This window comes from Blastomyces dermatitidis, assembly GCF_000003525.1.
Source record: "Blastomyces dermatitidis ER-3 genomic scaffold supercont1.2, whole genome shotgun sequence".
NCBI lineage: Eukaryota > Fungi > Ascomycota > Eurotiomycetes > Onygenales > Ajellomycetaceae > Blastomyces > Blastomyces dermatitidis.
The window spans coordinates 6,075,924-6,100,814 of NW_025544775.1; the positions used below are offsets into that span (position 1 = coordinate 6,075,924).

General features: G+C 46.9%; 8 protein-coding genes across 8 annotated transcripts; 3 read left to right on the forward strand and 5 right to left on the reverse strand.

Moving 5' to 3' along the window:
* The first annotated feature begins 657 nt into the window (after positions 1–657).
* BDCG_02169 (uncharacterized protein) lies at positions 658–3,968 on the forward strand. Its single transcript, XM_045417721.1, has 3 exons — positions 658–1,317; positions 1,483–1,914; positions 2,009–3,968. Exons 1-3 carry the CDS (start codon positions 1,227–1,229, stop codon positions 2,194–2,196), a joined length of 711 nt encoding a protein of 236 aa, XP_045274456.1. The 5' UTR covers positions 658–1,226; the 3' UTR covers positions 2,197–3,968.
* On the reverse strand, positions 751–4,567 carry BDCG_02170 (protein yop1). Its single transcript, XM_045417722.1, has 7 exons — positions 4,316–4,567; positions 4,115–4,203; positions 3,730–3,936; positions 3,624–3,632; positions 3,466–3,529; positions 3,328–3,385; positions 751–3,225 (listed from the first exon to the last, which is right to left on the reverse strand). Exons 2-7 carry the CDS (start codon positions 4,163–4,165, stop codon positions 3,102–3,104), a joined length of 513 nt encoding a protein of 170 aa, XP_045274457.1. The 5' UTR covers positions 4,166–4,203; positions 4,316–4,567; the 3' UTR covers positions 751–3,101.
* Positions 4,568–4,708: 141 nt separating this feature from the next.
* BDCG_02171 (RfxA protein) lies at positions 4,709–8,108 on the forward strand. The gene is made up of 5 exons (XM_045417723.1): positions 4,709–5,116; positions 5,231–5,545; positions 5,621–5,960; positions 6,014–6,316; positions 6,372–8,108. Exons 1-5 carry the CDS (start codon positions 5,086–5,088, stop codon positions 7,963–7,965), a joined length of 2,583 nt encoding a protein of 860 aa, XP_045274458.1. The 5' UTR covers positions 4,709–5,085; the 3' UTR covers positions 7,966–8,108.
* Positions 8,109–9,841: 1,733 nt separating this feature from the next.
* On the reverse strand, positions 9,842–12,362 carry BDCG_02172 (protein pbn1). The gene is made up of 5 exons (XM_045417724.1): positions 12,050–12,362; positions 11,767–11,909; positions 11,616–11,679; positions 11,142–11,547; positions 9,842–11,078 (listed from the first exon to the last, which is right to left on the reverse strand). The coding sequence occupies exons 1-5, from the start codon at positions 12,197–12,199 to the stop codon at positions 10,144–10,146; spliced, it is 1,698 nt and encodes a 565-aa protein (XP_045274459.1). The 5' UTR covers positions 12,200–12,362; the 3' UTR covers positions 9,842–10,143.
* A 573-nt stretch (positions 12,363–12,935) lies between these two features.
* BDCG_02173 (DnaJ like subfamily B member 4) lies at positions 12,936–14,411 on the reverse strand (the record flags this gene model as incomplete). Its single annotated transcript, XM_045417725.1, has 4 exons — positions 12,936–13,229; positions 13,295–13,944; positions 14,087–14,154; positions 14,332–14,411. The coding sequence occupies 4 exons, from the start codon at positions 14,409–14,411 to the stop codon at positions 12,936–12,938; spliced, it is 1,092 nt and encodes a 363-aa protein (XP_045274460.1).
* Positions 14,412–15,652: 1,241 nt separating this feature from the next.
* On the reverse strand, positions 15,653–17,723 carry BDCG_02174 (GTP-binding protein 1; the record flags this gene model as incomplete). The annotated part of the gene is made up of 10 exons (XM_045417726.1): positions 15,653–15,860; positions 15,952–16,116; positions 16,196–16,253; positions 16,350–16,495; positions 16,587–16,696; positions 16,813–17,134; positions 17,411–17,435; positions 17,506–17,520; positions 17,578–17,606; positions 17,695–17,723. 10 exons carry the CDS (start codon positions 17,721–17,723, stop codon positions 15,653–15,655), a joined length of 1,107 nt encoding a protein of 368 aa, XP_045274461.1.
* Positions 17,724–17,936: 213 nt separating this feature from the next.
* On the forward strand, positions 17,937–19,568 carry BDCG_02175 (pre-mRNA-splicing factor cwc2). Its single transcript, XM_045417727.1, has one exon. It carries the CDS (start codon positions 17,986–17,988, stop codon positions 19,225–19,227), a length of 1,242 nt encoding a protein of 413 aa, XP_045274462.1. The 5' UTR covers positions 17,937–17,985; the 3' UTR covers positions 19,228–19,568.
* Positions 18,516–24,803, reverse strand: BDCG_02176 (PEK/GCN2 protein kinase). The gene is made up of 7 exons (XM_045417728.1): positions 24,407–24,803; positions 22,284–24,314; positions 21,894–22,223; positions 20,821–21,823; positions 20,330–20,760; positions 19,827–20,271; positions 18,516–19,744 (listed from the first exon to the last, which is right to left on the reverse strand). The coding sequence occupies exons 1-7, from the start codon at positions 24,602–24,604 to the stop codon at positions 19,431–19,433; spliced, it is 4,752 nt and encodes a 1,583-aa protein (XP_045274463.1). The 5' UTR covers positions 24,605–24,803; the 3' UTR covers positions 18,516–19,430.
* Positions 24,804–24,891: the final 88 nt, after the last annotated feature.

Genomic DNA, 24,891 nt, shown 5'->3' on the forward strand with positions numbered 1-24,891 from the left:
TCCAACCCACTCACCTATTTATATTGATTATTGATATTTGCTTTCATCTGTCTCCAATGAAAAAAACCGGTGGAAGCCGAGAGAGAGGAGAGAGTGGCGACCAGTTTCTAAACGACGGACTTATTAATAAGTCACCAACCAACTTATTTAAAAGCCAGATTCTGGATATGATCTTGTTAAAGTCAATCAAGACAAGGAATTATCCAGCCACAAAGCACTAAACAAGAACCCGGCAATCCCGTCATGGAGGGGTAGGTAGTGTGTGCTATAAGTTACTATACTAAAACTGCTTTTCTATGCTGAGCACAACGCACACACATGAAAAAGAATGAGCGGTCTCTTGTCCATCTTCTTCCACTGTTCGCTTTCTTCCGCTCCTCCGCCCTCCGCCCTGGTAACTGGCATGATTCTCCAGCAGCTCTTCTGCTAATAAGGCGTCTGCCCATTGATCATTACCTACTTACTACTACGATCAATGTCCTCCCGTTGCTTCACGGTGCGTCTCGTACCAGCGTTCAGTGTTAACTAAGTTTCGAGTCCTAACTCGTACAAGCTGCATGCAGGAGCTTAAATAACTACTTTTCAGCTGAGCTGATTGAGCCGTAACTAGTTAAGTTACACCAAAAAAAAAAAAAAAAAAAAAAAAAAAAAAAAAAAAAAAAAAAAAAAAAAAAAACGAACAAAAAGAAAAGAAAAGAAAAGAAAAAAAGCTGCGGGCGCAAAAATAAACCCCGCTTTATAATCGAAAAATCTGGCTTCTACATTGTCTCCCCCTCCAACACTCTCCCCGCCTCCCCGCCTCCCCGTCTGTTCGTCCCGTTGTTGCACAGAGATATCAATTCTGCTCCAACTTGAAACCTCCACAATCGCACACCTACCTTCTACCTGCAAAAGAAAGAGAAGATAGGAAAAAAAGGGGAGGAGAACGAAAAAGAAAAAAAAAAAAACCCCTTCCGCAGTCTGTGCTTCACACTAATGACATCCTCGTTTTCCCCGCTCCACCTCCCACAATCGCATTTCTGTCTTCCGCACATGGACATCTATTAACATTCGCGGACAATCGTTCGAAAGGAAGAAAAGCACCCCTACGCAAAACGCACGGAGAAGAGCGAAAAAAAAGAATAAAAAAGGGGGGAGAACCAAAATATATATTAGATTGTATATAACAAGGATCGAGTGGGAGAAAGAAGGAAAACGGAAAACGGAAAGAAAACAAATAGTTAACCATGTTGTCGCCAAAGACGGATCCTCGCAAGCCTCCAGAGTATATCCTCGAGGTCTTCGCTGATCCCACTTCCGTTAAGGATATTGTGAAAGGTGCGTATATATACCCGTCTGAATACCACAGCACAGCACACAGAATATGTTCTTCATCCTCCTCCTACAACTCCTTCCCCCTAACAAACCCCCCACTTAAATATATATATATATATATATATATAAAACCTCACTAACAAACTAACAACAAACAACAAACAACAGGCATCCTCCACACAATCTTCTTCCACCGCTACTTCCCCTGCATCCGCCCCACCTCCTTCGACGTCCTAAACCTCACCCTCCCCGCCATCAGCGACGTCGAGCTCGAAACCCTCATCGACGCCCGCGTCAACTCCCTGATCCGCCAGCATCTATCGTCGTCGGCCAATTCGCCCAATGGCGGCGTGCGAGGGCGCATTGCTGTGCAGTTTTTCGAGAAGAGGAGGAGGAAGGCTAGTGCGGGGCCGTTGGGGTTTGGGGCCGGGCTTGTTGGGGGAGGGAGGTGGCTTGTGGGCGGGTTGGCGGGGAGGGGGGGTGCTGGGGGGAGCGGTGGTGGTGGTGGTGGTAGGGAAGGTGGGGGAATGAATGAGGAGGAGGTATGTTGGGAGATTTGGACGGTTGATGTTACGATTGCGACGCCGCGGACGGAGTCGGGTATGTGCTACTTTCTTCTTGGTCCCCCCTTTGTTTACAAACGCTTGGAAAACTAATATATATACTCAACTCAATTCTTCCCCCGGTTAACTAGATCGCGCAAAAGTCCGCAAAGCCATGGAGAAAATGCTGCAAAAGGCCGCATTTAAAATCGTTGCTATCGTCAATAAAGACAAAGATCACATCCCGCCTATTACCACGAGCGACTCGAATCCGTTCCCGTATCAGATCGTGCTGAATCCCAAGTTGGACAGTTGGGGCAATAAGTTTGGGCTCTATTGAGTCCCTCAATCCCCCCCCCCCCTGCCTTCCAAGGTTTCTGCGGATCCGATGTGCGAAGTGATCGGTGGCAGTCATTCCCACGTCAAAGATACACCAAATGTTTTTCCTCTACATTCCCGCCTCCCCAGGGTCGCGATTAAGCAAACAGACCCTACCTTACCCCCTATCATCTGTAACCGCCGGTTTTTGTCAAAGCGGGAAGCTGAGCGTTCAACACGCAACGGAGTTAAGAGGGGGTTCCTCCAGCTGAACAACCCCCGCCCAAGAAGGAAGAAGAGAGCGATGTCGTCCCACTCTCTCGCTCCCTGCTATTATTCTATCGTCCCAGGGGCAGCAGCCATAAAAACGGGAAACGATATTATTGAATCAGGGGCCAATAGTATATATCACAATTCAGGGAAAAGTACGGATCATAAAAGGAGAAGCGAAAGGATGGAAAAATATGAGCCTAAAGGAAAAAAGGGAACCGGAAGACAGAAGAAACAAAAAAAAATGAGTTACACGAGCCCCCCAGGATCCCCGATCCTTCTGCCCCTCACTCGCCACCCCATATTCCGTGACGTTCATACCGACGCTCCTCAAAAACAATCTAAACGAACAATAACAAAAATAACGAAAAAAAAGGAGGACCGAATTTTGCAGTTCTCAGTATATGGGGGAGGTTGCTACATATAGAGAACCGCATTGTGCACAAGAAACCCTTCCACTGATACAATTTTGTTGACAAAAACCTTATATATCATGTCTCATAAAACTAGCGGGTGTTGAAAGGAGACATAAAAAACTAGTCAAGCTGCTGGCGGCAGAAGTTCAGTCGCATGGGTACCGTAAACGAAGAGCCGAGAAATTTTTATGTCGCCTTTCAATTCCGGACCAACCGTTCTCTTTCTGTTTTCGACATGGTTTTAGGACGAGTGGGGCTTGGTGGCCTGGTCTGCCTGGGAGCGGAGGTTGGAGGCAGTAGATCCACTGGTGAAATACCGGGAAAAGACTGGCTGAAGGAAGGAATGGAAGACAAGTTGTGCGCCGCTAATTGGTTTTGATCGGTGTGAGTTAGAAGGATGGATGGGTATTCAACCTCGCAAGAAAGTATGGCATCATGTATGGGGTATTTCAGAAGCACTTGCTTACCTAGTCTGGGGAAGAGCCATCCACAGAATAAGAACAAATTTGAACATATAGTAGAATGCTACACGCAACTTGTTAGTATACATGTCATGAAGAGAGGCACCGAGAAACACCGAGAAACTAGAATTGTAAAGGACGTACGGAACCAATAGGCAGCACTGATAGCGCTCTCAACAACAGTCAGGCAGGCATAGACAACCCAGTACTATTTGCATGTGATTAGTATTACATCATGCGGGCGGGAGGGATTACACGGGGATGGGTGGCTTCATGACCCCTGGGAAGTCATTGGTACGAACCGTCAACCACTATAGGTAAATTCCGCGCATGTTAGCAAATCACGCTCATCAAAGACAACAGAAAGTGAGGAACAGTAGGCAGGGCAACAAGAACAATGAACCATACCTGAGTATCATCCGTCTTTGTGGTTGTAAACAAAGCCTGGAGAGAGTAGTATCCCGGAATGAGGAAGCCAGCGAAGTTAACCAGGAAAGCTCCGCCAATATTGAAGAACACCAGGAAAAAGTAGATGCCGACGAGTCCGAGGAAGGCATAGACCTTTGGAACAGAGGTCTGCCTTTCGAAGTTGTTCAGGATGGGGTATTTGGACAGCTATAGTTGATAGTAATCGAATTAATATCTGGGGTTTTTTGAGTAGAGGGAGAGTTGCCCTTTTTTGTGCGCTACGCAGAGAAGCCAGGAACGCACAGCCGTATTCAACGGAGATTTATTCATTTCATGACGAAATTGTGCTAGATAAGGGAACATGATAATAAATGAATGTACATACCTCCTTATCGATCTGAGCGATCTGGTGCTGGGCACGATCTTGGAAAGACATGGTGGATGCGGTGTGCGTGCGGACAGGCTACTAAATTGCTAGGACAGATAAATGCCAGCGGAGCCGTAGTGTTAGGTTGAAGGAAGAGACGTCAATTCGTAAATGAAGCAGAGTAGTATTTGCTGATAGCAACCGATATGGGTAACTCACAAACAGAGGACAGAGGGTGGACGAAAAAGAACAGGAGGAGGTTGGAAGTTGGCGGATGGGATGGAGATTGAAGGAGGTTGGCAAGCCCGCTTCCAAAGGTGTTGTTGGTATTTAATATTATTTATTCAGGCCGGAATAAATACGCAGAGTAGATCGCTCTTGTGACGAGCAAACGACGTAATGTATTCGGTATTAATAATTAAGCCTGTCTCGAGCGTGTACGGAGTATGCAGAGTTATGTATCGTATCATTACACCCAAATTTTGGGCAGGGGAAGTGTGATGATGACTCAGCCAGGTGACAGCTGCACGTGATTGTATCATCCGTGGCGTATGGGAAATGTGGCTGGGAAATGTGGCTGGGAATGCCACTGTTTGCTGTGTTTGTTCTCCCCCAGTCGCGTGACTTGTCCTGTCCCAATCGGGGAATAACATGCAAAGCGTTTCCCCATCAACAACATCATGTTTACGCACACCATCCACAGCAAATACTCACGTCCATCAGCACGATTTTCCACAACGACGGCGACGATAACAACGACAATAACGAGCCATTTCTAGCGTGATATGATCTGATTTGTCTATACGTTTCCTTCTTCTTTGCCTGAGGTTGATGCCGCCACGATTTACGTCTTCGTCTACGCCCGGCCTTCGCCTATCCCATCCTCGCAGAGCAATCCTCGAATAATAATATCAATCAAAACAATCCCTGCGACTTGGTTCCCACAATAAACTGGCAAAGCTTTTTGCCAGTCAACAGCACAGTTGGATATGAACCATTCAGCCATGGTCCCCGATATTGGTATGTATCTGTCTTGTAGCATTAGTCGGGACTTGGTTCAATGCAGTGGTGTTTGTTCGTCACAGACGGCTGGGCCGGAATCGCTATTATGTCTTATTAATTAATACCGTTTAGTGCGACATCCTTCCCAAGGCTCCAATTCCCTCCCACAGAACTCACAACCGCGATCACGGACCCGCCAGAGCACAATAGAACCCGTGCGATCACGTTCCAATACCTCTGCTTCCCGGAATAGTCGGCCATCAAGATCGCGCGGTTCGACCGCGAGCATCCATTCCACTACAACCCAATATAACCCAGACCAAAATGTCGCTGAGGGATATCAACCGTATATTCACCCAGAGGCCGGCCCGAACCAGCATATATATCATTCGAACCCAGAGGAGATGATCATCCGCTTTGGTGACCAGCTGGCTAATTCGCATTCCGGTATTGTTATTGACCCTGCGCTGCAAGAACGCCCAGACAATATTGCCGGACCCGGAACTGACATTCGCTTTCAAGGCCACGAGGTCCATACTCACAGAATGCCAATGCATGGACTTCCAATAGAGTTACCCCCTACCGGCCTCCCAGGTGACGTTCACACTGGCCACTATGCCCAAATGTATGATGGCGTCGAGAACCAGATCCCAGATCACTTGATGGGCGATAACGAAGGCTCCGAACCCGGACCCAGGAAACGAAGAGGCACAACTACAACGATAGCCAATGATAATGAACTACGTCGATTGCTGCGTCAATACGATGGATATTCTCTGCGCCAGATGGCTGCTGAAGTACAGAAACATGACGGCACGGGAGGAAAGTCGGAGAAGGTTAAGCAGGTTTTTGCGATGATATGGTAAACCAAGGATGAAAACAGTTCTTTGTATGCTTGGCTGACTTCAACCCTAGGTTGAGAGAAAACTGCCAGAAAAATTCTGGATCAGTTCGACGCGACCGCGTATATTGTTCCTATGCGGAGAAATGCGGCAGTGAGAGGGTTTCAGTCCTGAATCCAGCCTCCTTTGGCAAGCTTGTCCGCATTATTTTTCCAAATGTCCAAACTCGACGGCTTGGGGTCCGCGGCGAATCCAAATATCATTATGTCGACTTGTCCATTCGAGAACCTGAACCAAAGCCCCTGGCAGAAATTTCAGAGAAGAATGTCGAGTCTGCTCCTTCTCATCAAAGGGTGCCCAGCAAATCCCAACAAAGGTACGAATCAATGCCCCTTGAATTTTCTTCCTCTCTTCCTAACATGCTGTTTCAGTACTTCACAACAACCGAACTCGAGTACAAATGGAACTTCATCAAGAAGAAAAACTTCTCCGACACCCAATGTTCAGCATCCTTCGGCACCAGATTACTTATGCGATCATTCGCAGCCGAAAGATTTGAGTATGATGGCAACAGTAGACGCCTCTCTCATCGAAACTCAACGACTGATGGATCAACTGCTTCAATTCAGCCGTCCAAATGAATCCCTACCGATCGACAATGATTCCCTTCAGCTTCCCAACATTCATGGTTACCTGCCAGCGCACACAGACAGCGAAAGCGCCGATGCGCTTGCGGCCCTATACCGCTCACATTGTATATCAGTCATCGATAGCTTTCGGTATTGCAAAGAGAAAAACCTCTTCCGCCACTTCGCCTCTTTCCAAGGCACACTCACCGTTCCTGTCCACAAGCTCTTAAATCATCCGGGCGTTGCACCTTGGATTAAAGAGTGTGACTGGCTGATGTATCAGAAGATGATTGCTTTTGTTGCCCCTTTAACCACCCAGGTTGTTCCAGATCCTGTGCTGAATGCTTTCGGGTCTATTTCTAGAGGTCTGGTCGCCCATATAAAAGATACATTGAAATCTCATCCCAACCACGTGTCCCAAGCTCGACTTAGCCCTGCACGGATATTTTGTCGCCTCCTGAAGCGCATGTTAGATGTCAATCAATCTGCGATTGCTGCTTCTGCCTGGCTCTGTCATGCTGAAAATCGAACGAAAATGTGGGAAGACTTCGTTTCATATATTGACCCAATGGACCTTGTTGCCAAGGCAAAAATTCCAAACTGCGCTATTGAAGGGGTTTTGAACATGATGAAAGACCAAATAAAGTTTCTAATTGCCCCTGACGATGGCAAATCTCCCGACGTGCAGCTCTATGATGAGGACCTTGGCTACCAAAAATTCTCCTATTCGTCTACGGACACCTCAGGATCTGCCCCATTTCCCGATCGATGGATCGCTTTCATTTTGAACCTCCCTGTTCTATTCCCCCATCACAAAGCCCAGTGCATTATCGACAGAGCAGACGCGCTATGGACGCTATTGCTCCATCGACTCACACTTGGTGGCGCGCAAAGCTTCAGTGCGTGGTGGATGACCAAGGTGTTCTTTTTGGAAATGATGTTGTGGCAAGCGGAAAAGGGAGGGTTTATGGGTTGCACCGCAAAATCATTAGAAGAATCTTTGCTTACCCAAAATGTTGCCCAAGGGACAGTTGAGCCATGCCCGGTACAATCTACATCAGCTAATTCTGACACACATTCGTCGCGCGACCCTAGGTCACAGGAATCCCAATCCCAACCGCAATCGCAGCTCCCAAGTATCAACCCGATAGTTCAGGCTTCGTCCCCTCAATACCTCCAAGATGGTAGCGGTAGCGCTTCGATGTCCACAATCTCCGGCAATGAAAAGACAGTTGCCGCTACGAATGCCAATACATCGCCCACTAATCGAACCCTGGCCCATGACGACAGCGCCATTGACTTGGAGGATGACTCCGGACTTCTCACAGTCAGTAAATACGGAGACATGATGGCATCTGACCCTGCGGATGCAGAAGGTCAGGTTATTGTTGTATAGAATCCCGACTTTATTCCTGCATATTATTGTAACTTACGATACTGGTTTCAACGACGTTTTGGTTTTCTTCGAAGTACATATTAACATCCACATCCAGGGACAGGACATGTGGGATTCCTTGCATTTCTTTCTTCCCTTTTTTTTTTTTTTTTTTTTTTTTTTTTTTTTTTTTTTTTTTTTGCCTTCTATATTCTTGCTTGGAGTTTTTGTCATTGCCGTGCTTTTTGATTTTGGATTTATCGAAAAGGATGCCTTTGGAAAATCAAATCAAGACAAGACTTATCACGAAGTGGAACCAATACTATTATTCGGCATATATACGGCCAGCCGAAATTTTTTTGATGGCGGATGGACGCGATTATATCAACATGCAACCATATCGCTTCATCCGAGATTGGTCTTACCCTGTCTATAAGTCACGATTGTCCAACAATACTTTTCTAGTCAACCAACTGGAATGCACACCCAACCTTCCTTTTTCAATCAGACCTTCTCACACCGATGGTTTCGGGGGTTTCACTTCGACGTAAATTCATGTTTCGTTTCTGGTCTCTCTCCGTCTCAAGCGGGCTTTTTTTCTCATGTTTGTTCTGAATTACGACCGCTTGATATCCACTCGTTTTACTGTTTCTCCTCCTGGGTTCTGGTGTTTCTGTTTTGCAGTTTTCAGTTTTCCAGCACTATGTTCCTCGAGTGGTACACGTTTCTACAAGCGCTCTATCCGTCTCACCTTGGGAACTGAGCAATTTCTTTGGGTAGCCCAGCCACAGGCTGGTGGATGGAATTGGCTGTGATTGCTGTTCGAGGCGTGATCATGCTGGAAACCGACAAATCAAATGAGGTCGATAGTTTCGAAAGCGGAACGGACCCATTGGAAGTTCCAGAATCAGGAAAAGGTTGCCAGGGACTGGTGTTATAGGCATGTATCGTCTACCTCCTACCTGGAAACCTAAGCCAATTAATTCCTCTCCGCTTCACTCAGGCTCTTCTCACCTTCCCCTTCCCCAGCCTCCTCCCGTTTACGCCTTCCGCTTGGCAATGCGAAATGTCCTTGTCCCCGTTTGATATCTTTGTCGCATTTGCCTCATGCTGATGAAATGAATGTTTATGTATCAGCTCTTGATTTCTTTTCTCCTGAATTTAGTTCTGTGATATTTTCCCTGGTCTTCTTGTTCGATGTTTGATTGTTATTTATTGCTCTTTTGTTTTCTTGTCCCTTCTTGTGTTTTACTGCTGTTTTATGTTGCGTTTGTTGTTATCAGTTGTCTCGCCTGTTCCTGCATATAGTACATTGTGCATAAGCCATGCCTGTGGGAGGGAGAAAGGGGGTATGCATATACCTCATGTTCCCTTGTCAGAGTAACTATTGTAACTTTTATTATTCGTATTTGCTTTGCTTATTTTAGTTTCAAAGGATGGGGTTTTGTTTCGCCAGTCTGTTTTCTTGATGTTGTGTGTATGGGATTGGCTTTTTCTTTTCTTTTTTTCCCTCGTTCTCAGTGTGGGGTTGGCTGTTTTTCGCTATTGGCTTTTTTATTTTCTATGATGCCACTTCTTTGTGTTTTTTTCCAGAAAGGGGGAGAACGGGAGACAAAAAAAGGTATTTCATTTTTGTGCGTTGACTTTGTTTCAGGCCTCTCTGTTGGTTGTAAATGGCAATGGATGCATGGGTCCTTAAATGGAGTTCAATCATGACGTTGATGAGGGTGTTTTGTGCTCTGTTTTGTTCTGATCTGAGCTGGTTTGGGAGCTTTTTTTCTGCCTGTTATCTGTGTTGGTGCTGTATGCCATGGCTGTTAATTTACCTGCTCAGAGTATGGATACTATCAGTCCACCTCAGTTTGAGTTGAATGGATATGAGATGTACATACGTATGTATGTGTATAAATGATATAATGTCTATTTTTCAGTTTTTTATTCAATTGAATTCTTTAATTTTACAATGAGAGCCTATGCTATATTACATACATATGCTGTAACCGTGCCAAGCGCACTCACTCCTCACTAATGGTAGTGAGTCGCGTTTGGCACGGTTAATCATTATCTCACAAGATAGGGGTAAAAACAGTGAAAAGCAGTTTATATCATCTGTTCTCCTTGTTCGTAGATTCAGGTTCCATTCTCCGCAATCTTCATGTTAGTCATGATCTACTCTGCTCACCTAACACAGGACTCACTTCACTCCCTCTTCTCCCTGGCCCGTAAATCTCGTCTCCCACCCCCACTCCCAAGCCCGCCCTCCTTCACCACCCGCCCCAAGCTCCGTAACACCCACAAAAACCCAAAAACAACAACAACCAACGTCACCATCTCAATACTGCGCACATTATCCAACAGACCACCATCATTACCATCATCAATTCTCAAAACCGGCACCTGGATCTTCTCAACCATCATACCCCTTTCCGCACCCAGATGCACATGCGCATCCTCATCTGTCGAAGTAGCTGTGTCAGGATGCAGCTGGTAAAACAGCGTCCCGGGCGCAAACAACCCATCCCAGCCCAGCCTTACCCTGTCAAACGGGTTAATCGCCATCATCTTCCCCCTTCCATCCGCCGCTGACTCCTCCCGTTCTTCATCTTCAGGCGTGCACGCCCAGAAGATGACGGGCCATGGGACGCTGATGTTCCTGTAGCCGCTGGGGGAAGGGTGGAGGTAGCGGAGGTGTAAGGGGATGGTGACCTGCCAGTCGTTGTCGTTGTCATCGTTTCTGTTTCCGTGTGTAGATTTATGGGTATTTGAAGATGGTGGTGTGGCGAGCTCGAGAAGTAAACTTGACCCCCAGCGCTCAGTTACCCAGTCTGGGGCTTCGAGGTCCGTTTCGCCTGCGATGGCGCGGAGAGAGAGGAGGTTGTGTGATTGGAGGAAGAGCGGGTCAGTGGTGGATAGCTGGTATTTATCGGCGAAGACGGAGGAGGGGAGGGTAAGGTAGGTGTGTAAGCCGCATTTGGAGTCTGGGGGTGCTCGTGGGGGTGTGGCTGTGAGGGCTGAGCGTGTGATTGAGAGCTGGAGGGTTGGGTGAAGGCCTGTCGGGTGGCGGAAGGTGGTGGTGTATTTTGAGGAATTGGGGAGGGGGTGATGACGGGATGGGAAGGAGAAGAGTGTTGGCTCTGGTCAAAAATAAGTTAGTTAGAGCGGGAGGAGGACGTTGGGTGGGATATATATGCACGTACTTAATTTCTTATCCTCTCCTACGACGGCTAGGAAACCGCCCATGGAGAGTTCTTCGGGTAGTCTTGCCCGCTCCATTGCCAATATCCCCACCTCTACTTTATCTGTGCTCTTCTTGCGTTTGCGTATTGTTTCTGTCCATCCATCTCTCTGTGGAGGTTTGGACCAGTAGCCCGCCGTCGTAAGAGTGTGCGAAACGCTGTCATAGTCGATATCCACCGAATCCGCAGAAAGAAGCGAGGCTACATCCGATTCGCAGGTGATTTTCTGTTCATCCCCAAGCCGTGGGCAGATTTTGTGCTGAATGTACTTGACGAACTCGTCAAGGGAGGGAAGTAGCTGGTGGAATTGGAGAGGGGGATTCGAGATAAATGTTCTAGATAGTATTGGCGGCGATATAAACGATGTCTGGTATTATCACGATTTGATCAGAAACAAGTCTTTCCATGGTTCGGGCAAATTGCAAGTGCATTTACCTCTGGAAGATAGCATTTCAACTTATCATCGAACACCTTGAGTAGGAGAGGGCATAGGCGTGTGCTGTTGGGGTTTCAATTCCGTATATAATAAATAAGCATGTATGCCACGGTCACAATCACTTTCACGATCAAAAATGGTAACACGTACGCAGGACGGTCCTGGTCAATCGGCGTGTAGAAAACATGCAAGCCTGGCGATACTCTGCTCGCGAACGGTGGGACGGCATCGTAAACATATTGCGACGACCAGCGGATATGTAGTTCATGACATTGCTTCAGGACTTGCCAGACCTATAGGAGTGGAAGAACAGGTGAGCAAATTATGAAAGGACCATTTTCGTTTCTTTTACTTAAAATTGGCAAACAAAGCGATTCTCGCGTTTACAGCAATCTCAGTTATACAGGAGGGAGGTTCATTTTTCAAAGCTTACCTCCTGGGGAAGCTCGTCAACGGCAAATGTAACTCGTTCCTGGCGCGCTGCGTCTAGGGATTGGACAGAGAGAGAGTCATCCTTCACAGTGATCTGCTCCGGATTGAATTCCCCATCAGCTGCATGAACGAAGGTAATTCTCTTTTTCATTTTTTCATCGTCGAGGGATGGATTTGGCTGGGGTTTGATGTCTGGCTAGCACACAGTTGTTTGTTTAGTTGTAGTTGGCTGTTGGCTGTGACGTTGCTTGAGCTTGGAGGTTATGGTGGTTGCTTGTCCTAATTGGGAATGGCGCATCATCTGGAGCTCTGATGTAGTTACATCATCGCAAGGTCCGACACAACAATCACTAAATGCAGAAATGGTGTTAATAAATATTAAATATGAATTGGAAAATCTTTGTATTTTTTGGCTATGATTTGGTTACAAGAAATGCTTGTTTATTTTCACAGTTGTTCAGGCAAACATAACAGAATAGGGAGGGAACTAAAAATAAACAAAGGTGAGATTTACAATGCATCAAAGCAGAAATCTGTGATAATTTTTCCCACCAAAAAAAAAAAAAGTAATATGTAAGGGATAATAATTGAGAGAAGAATGGGGGGAAGGCTTAGAAGGGAAAATCATAAGAAAGGGCTAGCCGAGCACGAAAATAACCGCAGCCAGAGTAAGGTGAAAAAGAAACACTCAGTCAAATATTAACAGGGAAAAGAAATCCCTTTTAAAAGGAAAAACAAAGAACGCCAAATGCTTCCACCAATGCCTCATTGCTTCCAAAAGGAAAAAATAAAAATAAAAATAAAAAATAAAAAATCATAAGGCCCCTCCGTACACCCCAAGGCCGAGAAAAGCCAGGGGGGGATACAGTGGGGGACGCGGAAGCAAGTTATAGAATCTCCTTCAACTTCGACTTCTGCGCTGCCGTCAACGTCGTCGGGAACTTAACTTGGACTTTCACAATCAAATCCCCCCGCTGGCCGGGGAATTTCGACTTCGGCATGCCGAGGGATGGGAATTTCTCCTCGAAGCCTGGTTGTGTCGGCCCCGCCCCAGATACTCGAAGTTGTTTGCCGTCTATGGTGGTTACGGTGCGGTTCCATCCTGTTAGAGCTTCTTTGAGGGGGATGTCGATAGTTGTGATTAGATCGTCGCCGTCACGTTTGAAGGTTGGGTGCTCTTTCTGTTTGATGGAGATGTGTGTTAGTGGATAAATCGCTTGTGCCTATGTATATATAGAAGACTTACCTCAGTAATAATAAAATGAAGGTCCTGTGTGCCTCCTTCCTCCTGATCCCCCACCCCAGCATACTTAATCTTACTCCCCGCCTTCAATCCAGGCTTGACATCAAACTCCAAAATCTTATCCTCCACACTTCTCTTCCCCGTCCGCTCATTAAAAGTCTTCCTCTTAATCTTCATCCGCTTATGCACGCCCGTAAACAATTCCTCCAGTGAAAGCGGCAAAGGCCGTTCCACCGTCGTAACCTCTGGCGTGGGCGCCCTCCGCGCCCCATTCGCAGCACCTTTACGCCGTGCGCCAGCTCCCCTCGCACCACCTAAGCCGCCCAAGATCGAAAACAGGTCGTCGTCCTCCATCTCCGCGCCACCCGAGCGGGCAAAGTTCGAGAAGATATCCTCCGGGTTGCTGAAGTGGAATCCACCGGCGCCGCCGCCTGTGGAGAAGTGGAATGTTCGCGTACCACCACCGCCGGGCATGCCTCCAAAGCCCGCGAAACCACCGGGCATTCCACCAGCTCCGAAGGGCATTCCGCCCGGCCCGCCAGCGCCAGGAGGAGGCTCTGCGGTACCCCCGCGCAGTAGGAATTCAAGGCCATATTGGTCGTATACTTTTCGTTTTTCGGGGTCGGACAGGACTTCGTAGGCTTGGGATACCTCTGTATGATAATAAATTTGTTTCAGCCTGTATTTCGACTTCAAGAAATCATTTTGCGCAGAACTTGGTTCGCCCCGTTGCCTTGCTAAAAAAAAAAAGAGAAAAGAAAAGAAAAGAAAAAAAAAAAAAAGAAAAGAAAATACCTTTAAATTTCTCTACAGCATCTGGGTTATTCTTATTCTTATCCGGGTGGAATTTCAGTGCTGCTTTCCTGTTGTTGGATTTTATCTAACGTCAGCAGAGGTGGAACCTTCAAAATTCAAAACATACTGAACAGTTGAAATTAAATAAATAAAAATATATAAAACTCCGGAGTATAGCCCAAAAAAGATTCCAGGAAATATTATACTCTATGTGATAGGTGACGGGAGGAAACGAAAAGACATACTTATAGGCCCTTTTAATCTCATCTTGAGTAGCGGTTGGGGAGATATTCAGTGAGTCATATAGTTTCGTTTCCGCAACCATGTTTGTTAAGCTGAGTCAACTAATTGAGGAAAGAAAGAGTGTCGGCTAGAGGAGAGAGGATATGAGAAAGAAGAATAGGTGTGTTAATGTTTTGAATAGACGGATCGGATCGGGAGAGGAGAGGAACGATCGATTGGAGGGGATTTCCTGGTTGAGGACTACTGGTTATATGGTGTAAGCAGATTGGCTTTTCTTTTGGCGGAGGGGTGCAATTTACGCATGCAAGTATTGGATATAGACGGGAACTGCGAGCCAGGGAAGGATCAAAGAATCCAAGAGGCAAATGGGAGTTCTCTTGCTTACCCTTACACCGCTATGCTATGTCTCGAATCAAAGTAAGAGATGAAGAGATAGTAGGTAGGAAGGGTGGTGTAGTGTGTGTCTGTGGATGTGTGTGGATGTATCAAATGGGCACAGATATGGGTCATGCAAGCACGATGGTTATTATTATTGTAGTCGTTTATATTGTCGTGGTGAGGTGATTGATGCTGGGGATTGAAGTTGGTAGCTGTGGTAGTAGTTGTGGTTGTACTCCGTATTATTTTTCAGAATTGGCAACTCATCTAGCTAGCATGGCGGCAGGTTATGTAGTTGAATCGTTTTTTGGGGGAAATCAGTGACGTGACGTTGTTCGAATCTTGGGGCTTGTTGTCCCGCTCAGCCTTGGCTTGGTCTCCGCCACGGAATAGTTATTATTATTGGATTGCAAGTTGATACTTGGATACGGAGTAAGTCATCGCTATGATAGCATAGCAGCAGCAACACGCAAACCGGTTGCATCATGGAGCAACTCAATTCAATAGAAGCTTCGAGAAGCTTCCATCGCGGACCAGGTTGGGGTTACATAGCTCTGCGGCGATTCCGAGGCTGATAGCTAATCTCCTCTTTGGGTCAGGCAGGGTCTTTATTATATTGAAAAGGTATCTCTCTAATAGTAAAGGATATTCCCCTTGATAATTGGTTGGTCAGTGGTATTTTTTTGAATCTGAACAGCGTTGTCTTTGCTCTGATGTTTCTGCATCCAAACCCCAGGTCAAGTGGGGGATCCAGCCCTAATCAGAAGCCCTAATTGGCCCGATTCGGAGGCATCCGGTTATATTAGTTAAAGAAACCGAGGGGCAGTATCGAAGACTTGGTACAGGATGATGTAAATACTACTTCTACTACTATTACTGTTATGGCTGTCACTTCAGGAACAGTCTATCTCTGCATTAGGGAGTCCTCCGTACATGCTTTTCCTCTCACTTTGTAGCTATCGACACAACGTCCTCATCCGCAACGACATGCCCCAGCCCCACCCGCTGTGGGACATGTCGGGCACTGGCCCCCCAAACCAAAGCATACTTAAAGTTATCCTTCAGCGTCCGATGGATCTGATCGCACACGTCTTCAATGGTAGAATTGTTGCGCACAATTAATGCCTCTGAAAAGTCGGGATCGTCGCCCTTTCTGTTGCAATTGTCAGCATAGTTACCAATTGAATTCCCAAGGCACCCACCACATCACGCGTAGTTATGGACAGGGCGAAAAGAGAACTTACCGCTTGGTATACACCCGCATAAGCTGCAACTCCTGCCAGCACCGATCAATCACATCCTGAATACCCAGATCCAGTTCGCAGCTCATAACGCACGTGTGGGGCTCACGGGCAAGTTTGTCGAGGAAATCCAGGCTGACGCTGTCTATTTTGTTATAGACGTAAAGGCTGAGAGCCGAGAAAAAGTATGTTAGTTTGTGACAGATGACACGGTTTTTGTAAACGAACTCAAGGGATGGAAAAATACCATTTAATATATTTCCTGTGGTCCTTCATAATCACGTCGATAAAGTCATCAACCGTAGCTAAGAGAGATACTGTCAATTTCCCTCGCCTCTAGGATAGGATAACTAGGAGCGGAATATAGCAAAGAAAGCAATTCCATAACCTGGAAAACGTACCATTTTCATCGCGGACTAAAACTTCGCAATTCAAAATCTTGTAGTCTCGTAAAATATTATAGAGCATTTTCTCATCCAGATTTTTGGGCGGTGACTGGAATGTGATTTTCATCCCGCCTGCCTTTTTCACTTTCAGGTAAATATTTCTGTCAACGAATAATGTATATTCACCTGTATTAGCATAGTTTTAAACAAAGCAAAGTAGAGGTACCGCGTTTAAATGCAATAGTAACTCACGGGGGGTCCCGATTTAACCGGATCCCAACTGCCTCTAATTCAGCTTCCAGAAGCGCCCGCTGTTCGGCACGTTTCGTAGCGTCAAGAATCATCATTATTAGATCGCTAGTCTAAGAGTCGAGGTTTTATTAGATATCCAGGGTTCGTATATTCAAGGAAGAACCAAAACAAAATAGAATAACATAAAAAAGAAATCCAAGAAAAATGACCAGGAGGAAAAACATACCTTAGCAGCAGATATGACTTGCCTCCCTCTCCCCTTACCCTCGGCAGCACCTTCAATAATACCAGGCAGATCAAGGACCTGGATCTCGGCGCCGCCGTACTCCAAAACTCCAGGAATCGCCGTGAGCGTCGTGAAGGAGTATGCCGCAACCTCACTCTTCGTCTTCGTAATCTTTGATAAAAAAGTCGACTTGCCCACAGATGGGAATCCCACTAGGGCTATTCGAGCATCACCACTCTTGCTCACATCGAAACCCGAGCCACCGCCAGATCCCGCTCCACCTGTAGGCTCGAGCAGCTGTGCTCGTAATCGTGCAAGCTTTCTGGGGAGACGGAGTTAGTCATATGTATGGCTACACTGTTTTGGGAACTTCTGCGGTGGATGGAATGCAGACAAAGCCGCCTTCCTGTCTCTAGAATAGGAGGAACAAGCAATTACAACCGGCTTAAACAGACAACCTTGATGCTCGTTGTCCAGGCCAAGGTGTAGTAACAGGGTATTTTATCTCGAGAGGCGGTTTTCACATGTGGAATAACACTTTCCTCTGCAAATAAATCAATTCAACGGATAGGTACAATATTCTATACATAGCACATACCCTTTTAGCAGACCTAGATGGTATTCTGAAATTTGATTTTGGCCCATTAATATACTGCTAACACGCAGGCCATTAAATTGAATAGTTCCACAAACCCGTTGCCTTATTCTCTGTTCATTGAAAAGTCAGCGATAATCCTATTTAGAAAGAAGAAAAAGAGAACTCACTCTGCGTCCTGCGCATCTCCTCCTCAATCCTATACAAATATCCAACACCACCAGGTTAGACCGACCGTTCATTGAATCGAGGTTTTGGCTATCGGGGGGGTGTAAATGCTCGCTCACTCTTTAATTTTCTCTGTGATGTTCACCATTTTTGCAGATGGACACCCTTGTTGGGTGCAAAACGACTCCTAAATAAGCTCGAAAGGGATGATTTACTATTGAATAAGGAACAGGTCTAGAAGAAAAGTCGTTCCCCAGCACCGTAAAGCGTAACTAGCTCATATCGCGGGACGATGGTGGTCAGCTTTTGTGATTACATAATCTAATTTTTTCGAGACCTCCAGATTGATTGATATCTTCAGCTTCAACATAAACAAAACCAACATCCCTCTCGCGATCACATCTTCAGCTATGGATGAAACAGCTACTATGCCGCGGCCTACGGCTCCTTCTACCTCTCCCGGGCCAGATAGTATAACACAAGAAGGAGAAGCTTCTGCACCCTCCACAGATCTCGCCGTCGCCAATCCCGCAGACACCTCCCTCACGACCACCACTAAAGACCCAACAGACGCCGAAAAGAAGACAAAAAAGATAATCCGCCGAAAGCGAAGGCCAGCCCGACCTCAAGTCGACCCATCTACAGTAAAATCCGAACCCCCACCCCAAACAGGCACGATCTTCAACATCTGGTACAACAAATGGTCCGGTGGCGATCGCGAGGACAAATACCTCTCACAAGAACCTGCCCCTTCACGTTGCAGCATAGCCCGCGACAGCGGCTACACGCGCGCAGATAAGGTTCGCGGTTCATACTTTTGTCTCTTCTTTGCGCGCGGCCTATGCCCCAAGGGCCACGAGTGCGACTACCTACACCGTCTCCCGGGCCTGCATGACTTGTTCAATCCGAACGTCGACTGTTTCGGCCGCGATAAACACAGCGATTACCGAGATGACATGGGTGGCGTGGGCAGCTTTATGAGGCAGAACAGAACACTGTATATCGGCCGGATACACGTTTCGGATGACATTGAGGAGATCGTCGCGAGACATTTTGCCGAATGGGGCCAGGTGGAGCGCATCCGCGTGCTCAATTCTCGAGGCGTGGCGTTCGTGACATATACGAACGAAGCAAATTCTCAGTTCGCTAAAGAGGCGATGTCGCATCAGAGCCTGGACCATAATGAGGTGCTCAATGTGCGGTGGGCGACGGTTGATCCGAACCCGCTGGCGCAGAAGCGGGACGCGCAGCGTATCGAGGAGCAGGCAGCGGAGGCAGTCAGGAAGGCCCTGCCTGCGGAGTTTGTGGCGGAGCTGGAAGGGAGAGATCCTGAGGCGAGGAAACGGAAGAAGATTGAGGGGAGTTTTGGGCTTAGTGGCTACGAACCCCCTGACGAGGTTTGGTATGCTCGCACCAGGGAATTGGAGCAAGGGAAAGCAACTCAGCAAATCGAACCTCCGGCGGAAGGTCGTTTAATTGAGGATGTTCCAGCAGAAGTACCGCAGCAGCAGGCAACCAGTGGGGGTGGTATATTATCTGGGTCAACTCTAAGCGCACTGAACGGATTTACGGGGGGAAGTTTTACGACAAAACCAAGCGCCCCGGTGTCCAGTGGACCACTAGTGGCTTATGACAGTGATGATAGCGATTGATACGTCTCTTTTTTCAATTTTGCTTGTACAATAGTATTTTTTTAATCCTTTGAGGAACTATTTCTCATTTTAGTAAGCATTAAATGCTCACGGTGAGAGACAGAGCTCCTGCATGGCAAACTCAGCTACCAAAGAAATATACGGGTATCCTGCTATCATGTCATTCATACCTCATTCATACTAATATTCATCTCTCATATGGCTCATTTCTCATTACTACGTGAGAGATCATAATAGATACAACTGCCGGTGCGGTAGTTGTAAATAAACGCATTCTTATAGATTTCCTTCCCATCCTGAGGGTCTCGGCGCTCGTTGGCAAGGTCGTTGAGCATTTCGAGGACCTGAGCCATATACTTCCTTTCTGTCAGTGGGCAGTTCTGTATCACTGTCCGCCACCTGTCGGGGTCTGAAAGACGGGTATCCCGGAGGGCTTCCAAAACCTCATCTCGAGTGTCAATAGCCGCAATAGGTCCGTCAAGCGCTCTATCCATCACGTTGCGTGATTCGCGAATTGCTAGGAGAAGGAAAAAGGGGTTGTTAGAACAATAGTTCCTTGCACCAAGGGTACGTAGTCTTTTCAATGGGAACAAACATACCGGCCTCAATGATGTTTCGCCTATTCGTTTTCTTGCTCCGGTGGAGTGCTACTAAAATCCTTACGTCCTGGTCTTTCTCTCTGACCGAATTGTTGGATTCTTGATGGTACAGATGTTTCAGTGGTTTGCCGGCACCTGTTAGATGCTCACGCTGATTCCGCGCGCCGATTTCGCTTCGAAGCCACCCCGCCAATTCAGAGCTTCTCACCTCAAACTCTTCTTTGGTGCTAATATTCTTCACTTTCAGTCCCCGGTCCATGCTATCCTGCTTGACGATCACGACCCAGCTATGGTTATCATTCTTATACCGCGCAAGGATCTCCTCCAATGAGGAAGCATCAACGGAAAGTTCAGCACTAATTTCATGCGCCCACAGGTCCTGAACGACGCCAACTCCCACAGTACGAAGGACTGTAGCATCGAAACTAGCGACGAGAACATCACACTATTTCAAATCAGAATATGCCAGGCCTGAACACCCCCCCAAAGAAGGTTTAACTTACCCGTCTTGCCCGCCAGATTCCGCTTATTTCCGCCTCTCCCTGTTTAAGGAAAGCTTTATTTGACCCTTTCAAATAGTTCGACATTGAGAGGCACAGTTTTTCCCATCCGAGGTTGAATCCGACCGCATGACGTTGGTTGCCTGAATATAGAACCTTAGGGTGGAATTCTTGAATGAGGCTATCGTATCGTCCTCCGGCCGCAAAGACATCTCGTCGTTTTGTGTCGGAAACGCATTGAAAGAGAACACTGCCACGAAAGAATTTATCGTTAAGACTGCTCAGGGGGTTTACGTAGATCTTTCTCTTCACACGGAATCCTTTTAGATACGACACCACGGCGTTTAGACGGGCGAATATCGGAGCGAGGCGGTCTGCAAACTCCGTTCCTTCCATGATTGTACGAAGGCGTTTTAAGGCTTTGTCTGGGCTATCTGTTATTTGGCATTAAAAAATGTCAGGTCTAAGAAGGGAGTCAGTATGGAGGAACAAACCTCGAAAGTCGAAGCGGGCAAGGTCGTCAACAGATGTAGACGCGACCCCGATAGTTGGAGATCGAAGCTCACTACGGATCTTTTGCATTGAGTACGGTCCAATATTCAACTTGCTAATGACCTCTTTAACCAGGGGCTTTTGTTGGGGGCTGATTCGACAAAATGACATAATCGCGTCAAGGAGGTCTGAGTGGTTAATGTGGAAACACATTGGGGCAGACCTCAGGGAAGGGAATTCATTCAAAATCTCGTCTAAGACCTTAATGACTTCCGCTTCCTTTAGTGCCAGATCCAAAGTGTTATGTGATATCATGTCAAAGTCAACCTCACGGTGACCACGTGGCGCTCCTCCGTGTATAGACTCCCGGTAGGCGGTGCCAAAAGTGAAGATCTTTTCGATGGACGAGTCTAATCTAGGCACGGAGCGAGCATTCGGGAGGGTGAGATCGTAGGGCAGTTGAACAAGGTTGCCTGCAGGATCCAAAAGACGAACCACCCCTGGGGGATAGTGTTCAGAACGTGGGAATAGGGAGCTGCGTGTCGTCTCAACAGCGCCGTGTTTCCGGAATATCGATGTCAATTTCTCTTTTACTAGACTTTGAAGCAACACTTCGGCAGCGGGTGGTGTTCCGCGAGAGTCCATATCCCATGCGATGTCTTCGAATTTTCTCGCTGGCTGGGAGAAAATAGCTGAAAGGATTTTCTTGTAGTCCGGTGAGTTAGGATCGGAGAGAATGCCCATAATAGCCTTTCGAAACATTTCTTCTTCAACCTGTAGAGGTATTTTGCCGCTTTGGAGAAGTTCTGCTGCAGTGGGTCGTTCACTTGGACGATGGCTCAGGAGGGACTCAATTATTTCTCCTTGTATGGCCCTCTCTGGTACCTCGAATGTTGAGGGGAGCGTATGAACCTTCTTTCTCACGTTCTGCAATGTGTGATCGCGCTCCATCGCCGTCTTGAGAGGATGGCACATTTCGAGAAATATAATGCCAAGTGAATACATCTACTATCATCAGTATTATTCCATTCGGGTATAATTTTCGTAGGCGTAGAATATTTAATAAAAAACTCACATCAACCTTCTCATTATACTGTCCGACCGACACAGATTTCATTTCAGGGGCAACATAGTAGGTGGTTCCTATACTCCGGGTATAATGCCCAGCAATGTCTGTGGCATTCGAAGATCGAACTGCCGTTGTGAACTGGCCAGTCGTAGCTAGGCCAAAGTCGCCGATGCGTGGGTTGTTCGCAACATCGATAAATATATTATCTGGTTTCAGATCCCGGTGAATAATGCCATGGCTATGGATATGGCTTAGGCCATCCACGATCTGTCGAAACAATCTCCAAGAAAACTCAATGTCGTCATATAATCCGTTCCTGATTAAATCGCGGAGTGTCTAGCGAAATATGTTAACCTATTTTTGCTCGGAGAGCAACCTGGGTGGCAATATGCTTACATGCTTCTCGCAATATTCCATCTGAATGTAAAGCGTAGTTGTCACAGTGTGGGATGATGATCCAGATCTCAGCCTCTGAAGGCTTGGGCCTTCATCTGTTTTTAATGGGCTCCATTGTCTATGGTGGCCGGATTCTTCCGATGCCGTATCAGTGTCGTCATGCCCATCACTATCATACCCAAACTCTATGTCAGGATACCCCTTTGAGCTTATAAAATCAAGTCCACTTGTGCTATATCCGAAATCCACGTCGTCTTCAGGATGACGCGAATTTGCTTCGGTGGATGACACTGCCTCGTCGTCAAGAGCATGATAGTCTCGTTCGAGCCACGCAGTAAAATACCGTACGACGTATGGATGATTAAGCCTTGATAGTAGCATAATTTCGGATAAAGTATCCTTGAGGGCGATCCCTGACTTCGAGGAGATTTTTTTGATTGCGTAAAACCCTCCGTCTAGCTTGTTTCGCGCTTTCACAACCTGGCCGAAACCTCCTTTGCCCAGGCGCCCAACCTCATCAAAGTCCTGCCCATACCGAGAAAATGAAGGGAGGGCTCCCTGGGAATCAAGCCGGCTTCGTCTTCGTAGCGATATTAGATTGGATGCAACCGATGGTTCAAGCAGTGGCGCATCGACTCGAAAGAACTCGAATGGTTGAATTTGGAATGCAGTGGGGCGTTTTTTAGGGTCCGGTCTAAAGATCTCCCCAAGCATTTCCTCCAAAGGCATTGAAAGATCGATCGCATTCATAAGAGCGTTGGCTGATGTATACCGCTGCATTATGTCCTTTCCAAAACTCATTTGCAGAAAAACTATCCCTAGATCCCATACATCAGTTTTGGTGCTGGGCTGAGAACCTTTCTGTGTGAGCTCTGGTGGAATCCAAAATGGAGACTGGGAGGAAGTTAAAGTTCGCTTCGCTCCTGATGGTACTGGAAGCGATTCCTCCACACCACTTAGAAGTTTGAGTATGGTGTTGTTGGACTGGGTTCTGAACAATAACACCCGTCCAGAATGAATGTTGCCATGAACAATACCGTTACGATGATAATACTCTAAGGCATCAAGCAGCTGTAACATCCAGGCCCTTGCGGTGTCTGCCGTCACACTCCCGATCATGTCAAGCAGCTCAGATAGCGATCCTTTGTTAGCATACTCGAACAAAGTGTAAATATGCCATGCGCTTTCGTGGGATGTCTCGGGGCCAAGAGGGCGATATATCTTAAATCCAATAAAATCAACCAGATTTGGGTGTCTCAGTCGCTTTAGGATTTCGAGCTTGTCTTCGCTCGCCCTAATTTCCTGGCGGAGGTCACGCTCCAAGCCCATTTCCCGAATAAATAGCTGTTTAAGGACGAGGAGTGGAACATGAGCCCCATTTCCAGAAATGACAGGCCTCACTGTGAAAGTCTCCTTGTGAGGCGCACTGGCAATTAATGTCTTCCCAAGTACCGACCGGAAAGTAATAGGTCGTTCATCATAGTCATTCATTACTAACGGTGGGTCAAATGAAACAAGGCCAGTGTCAAAGGACTCACTATCCTCAAAAGCCACCTTGCTTCTCCGTCGCGACACTTGTTCCTTCGCTCGTTGTCTTTGCTTAATTTTGCTCTCAAGTAGCGTTTGTAAAGCCTTCTCTTCTGCAGCAGTGGCCTGTTCCTGCCTCCTCCGCTCTTCCTGCTTTTGTTCCTCGGCTTGCTGTATTGCTGCGGCTTCCTGGACTATCCGTTCTTCCTCCAGGCTTGGTATGTCTTTGTCCTCGGCTTGTGCTATTGCGACATCTTCGAGGATATCCTGAACGGATAGTGCAAGTTCGTAGATCATTTCCGAACCCAGAAGGGTTTTTGGTTTAGTTTCAATCACATCCTTGATCCTGGATTTAGCTCCTCTCCGGAGGTCATCAAGACCTTGGACGGTCAAATTTGGGACTGTCTTAGGGTATGTCGCAGGCAGCGAAACTAACAAGACAACCTGCACGTCCGGATTCGAGGAAGCTCTCAGATGCAATTTGAAAGCTACTTCAGACGCTTGCTATTTACCAGAACATGAGTACATCCTCCCGTATATATATGTGCGTATATCTGTAAATACAAAAAGGCGAACGCATTTTGTACGGTACTCACATGCCAAGCAGCTTGTCGGACTTCTACATCCTCAAAATCAGTCGAGTATATTGAGCGCAAGGCGTCGGCCTCATTCTCATGAATTTCTTTGTAGTTAGTGGTAGGGGGAACAGCAGGTGGTTCAGGAGGATTCTCCTTTTTCTCTACTTTTGGAGCGCCATTTTTCAGGACATTGCTTTTCTTGTGTTTGTGAGGCATGGCGGACTTCGGAAATGGATGCAGGACACATTAGAAGAAGATCGTGATGTCCGTTGCTCCCAGAAAGAGTAGACAACGAAGATGCAGCCGAAGCTGCAGCCCTCTACCTAGACATGATTAGAAAGGATCGCGGGTTATAAATCGTTAAATTGAGGTTTAACTGTTGACATAGTTAGCGGGGAAGATGGAAGGCGGTCGGTCGGTCTTGGGTTGTTGATGTGTCTACGGTGCACTGGAACAATGTTTTTCCCTTACGGCGCCAGTGGCCGGCTAAATTGACACACTAA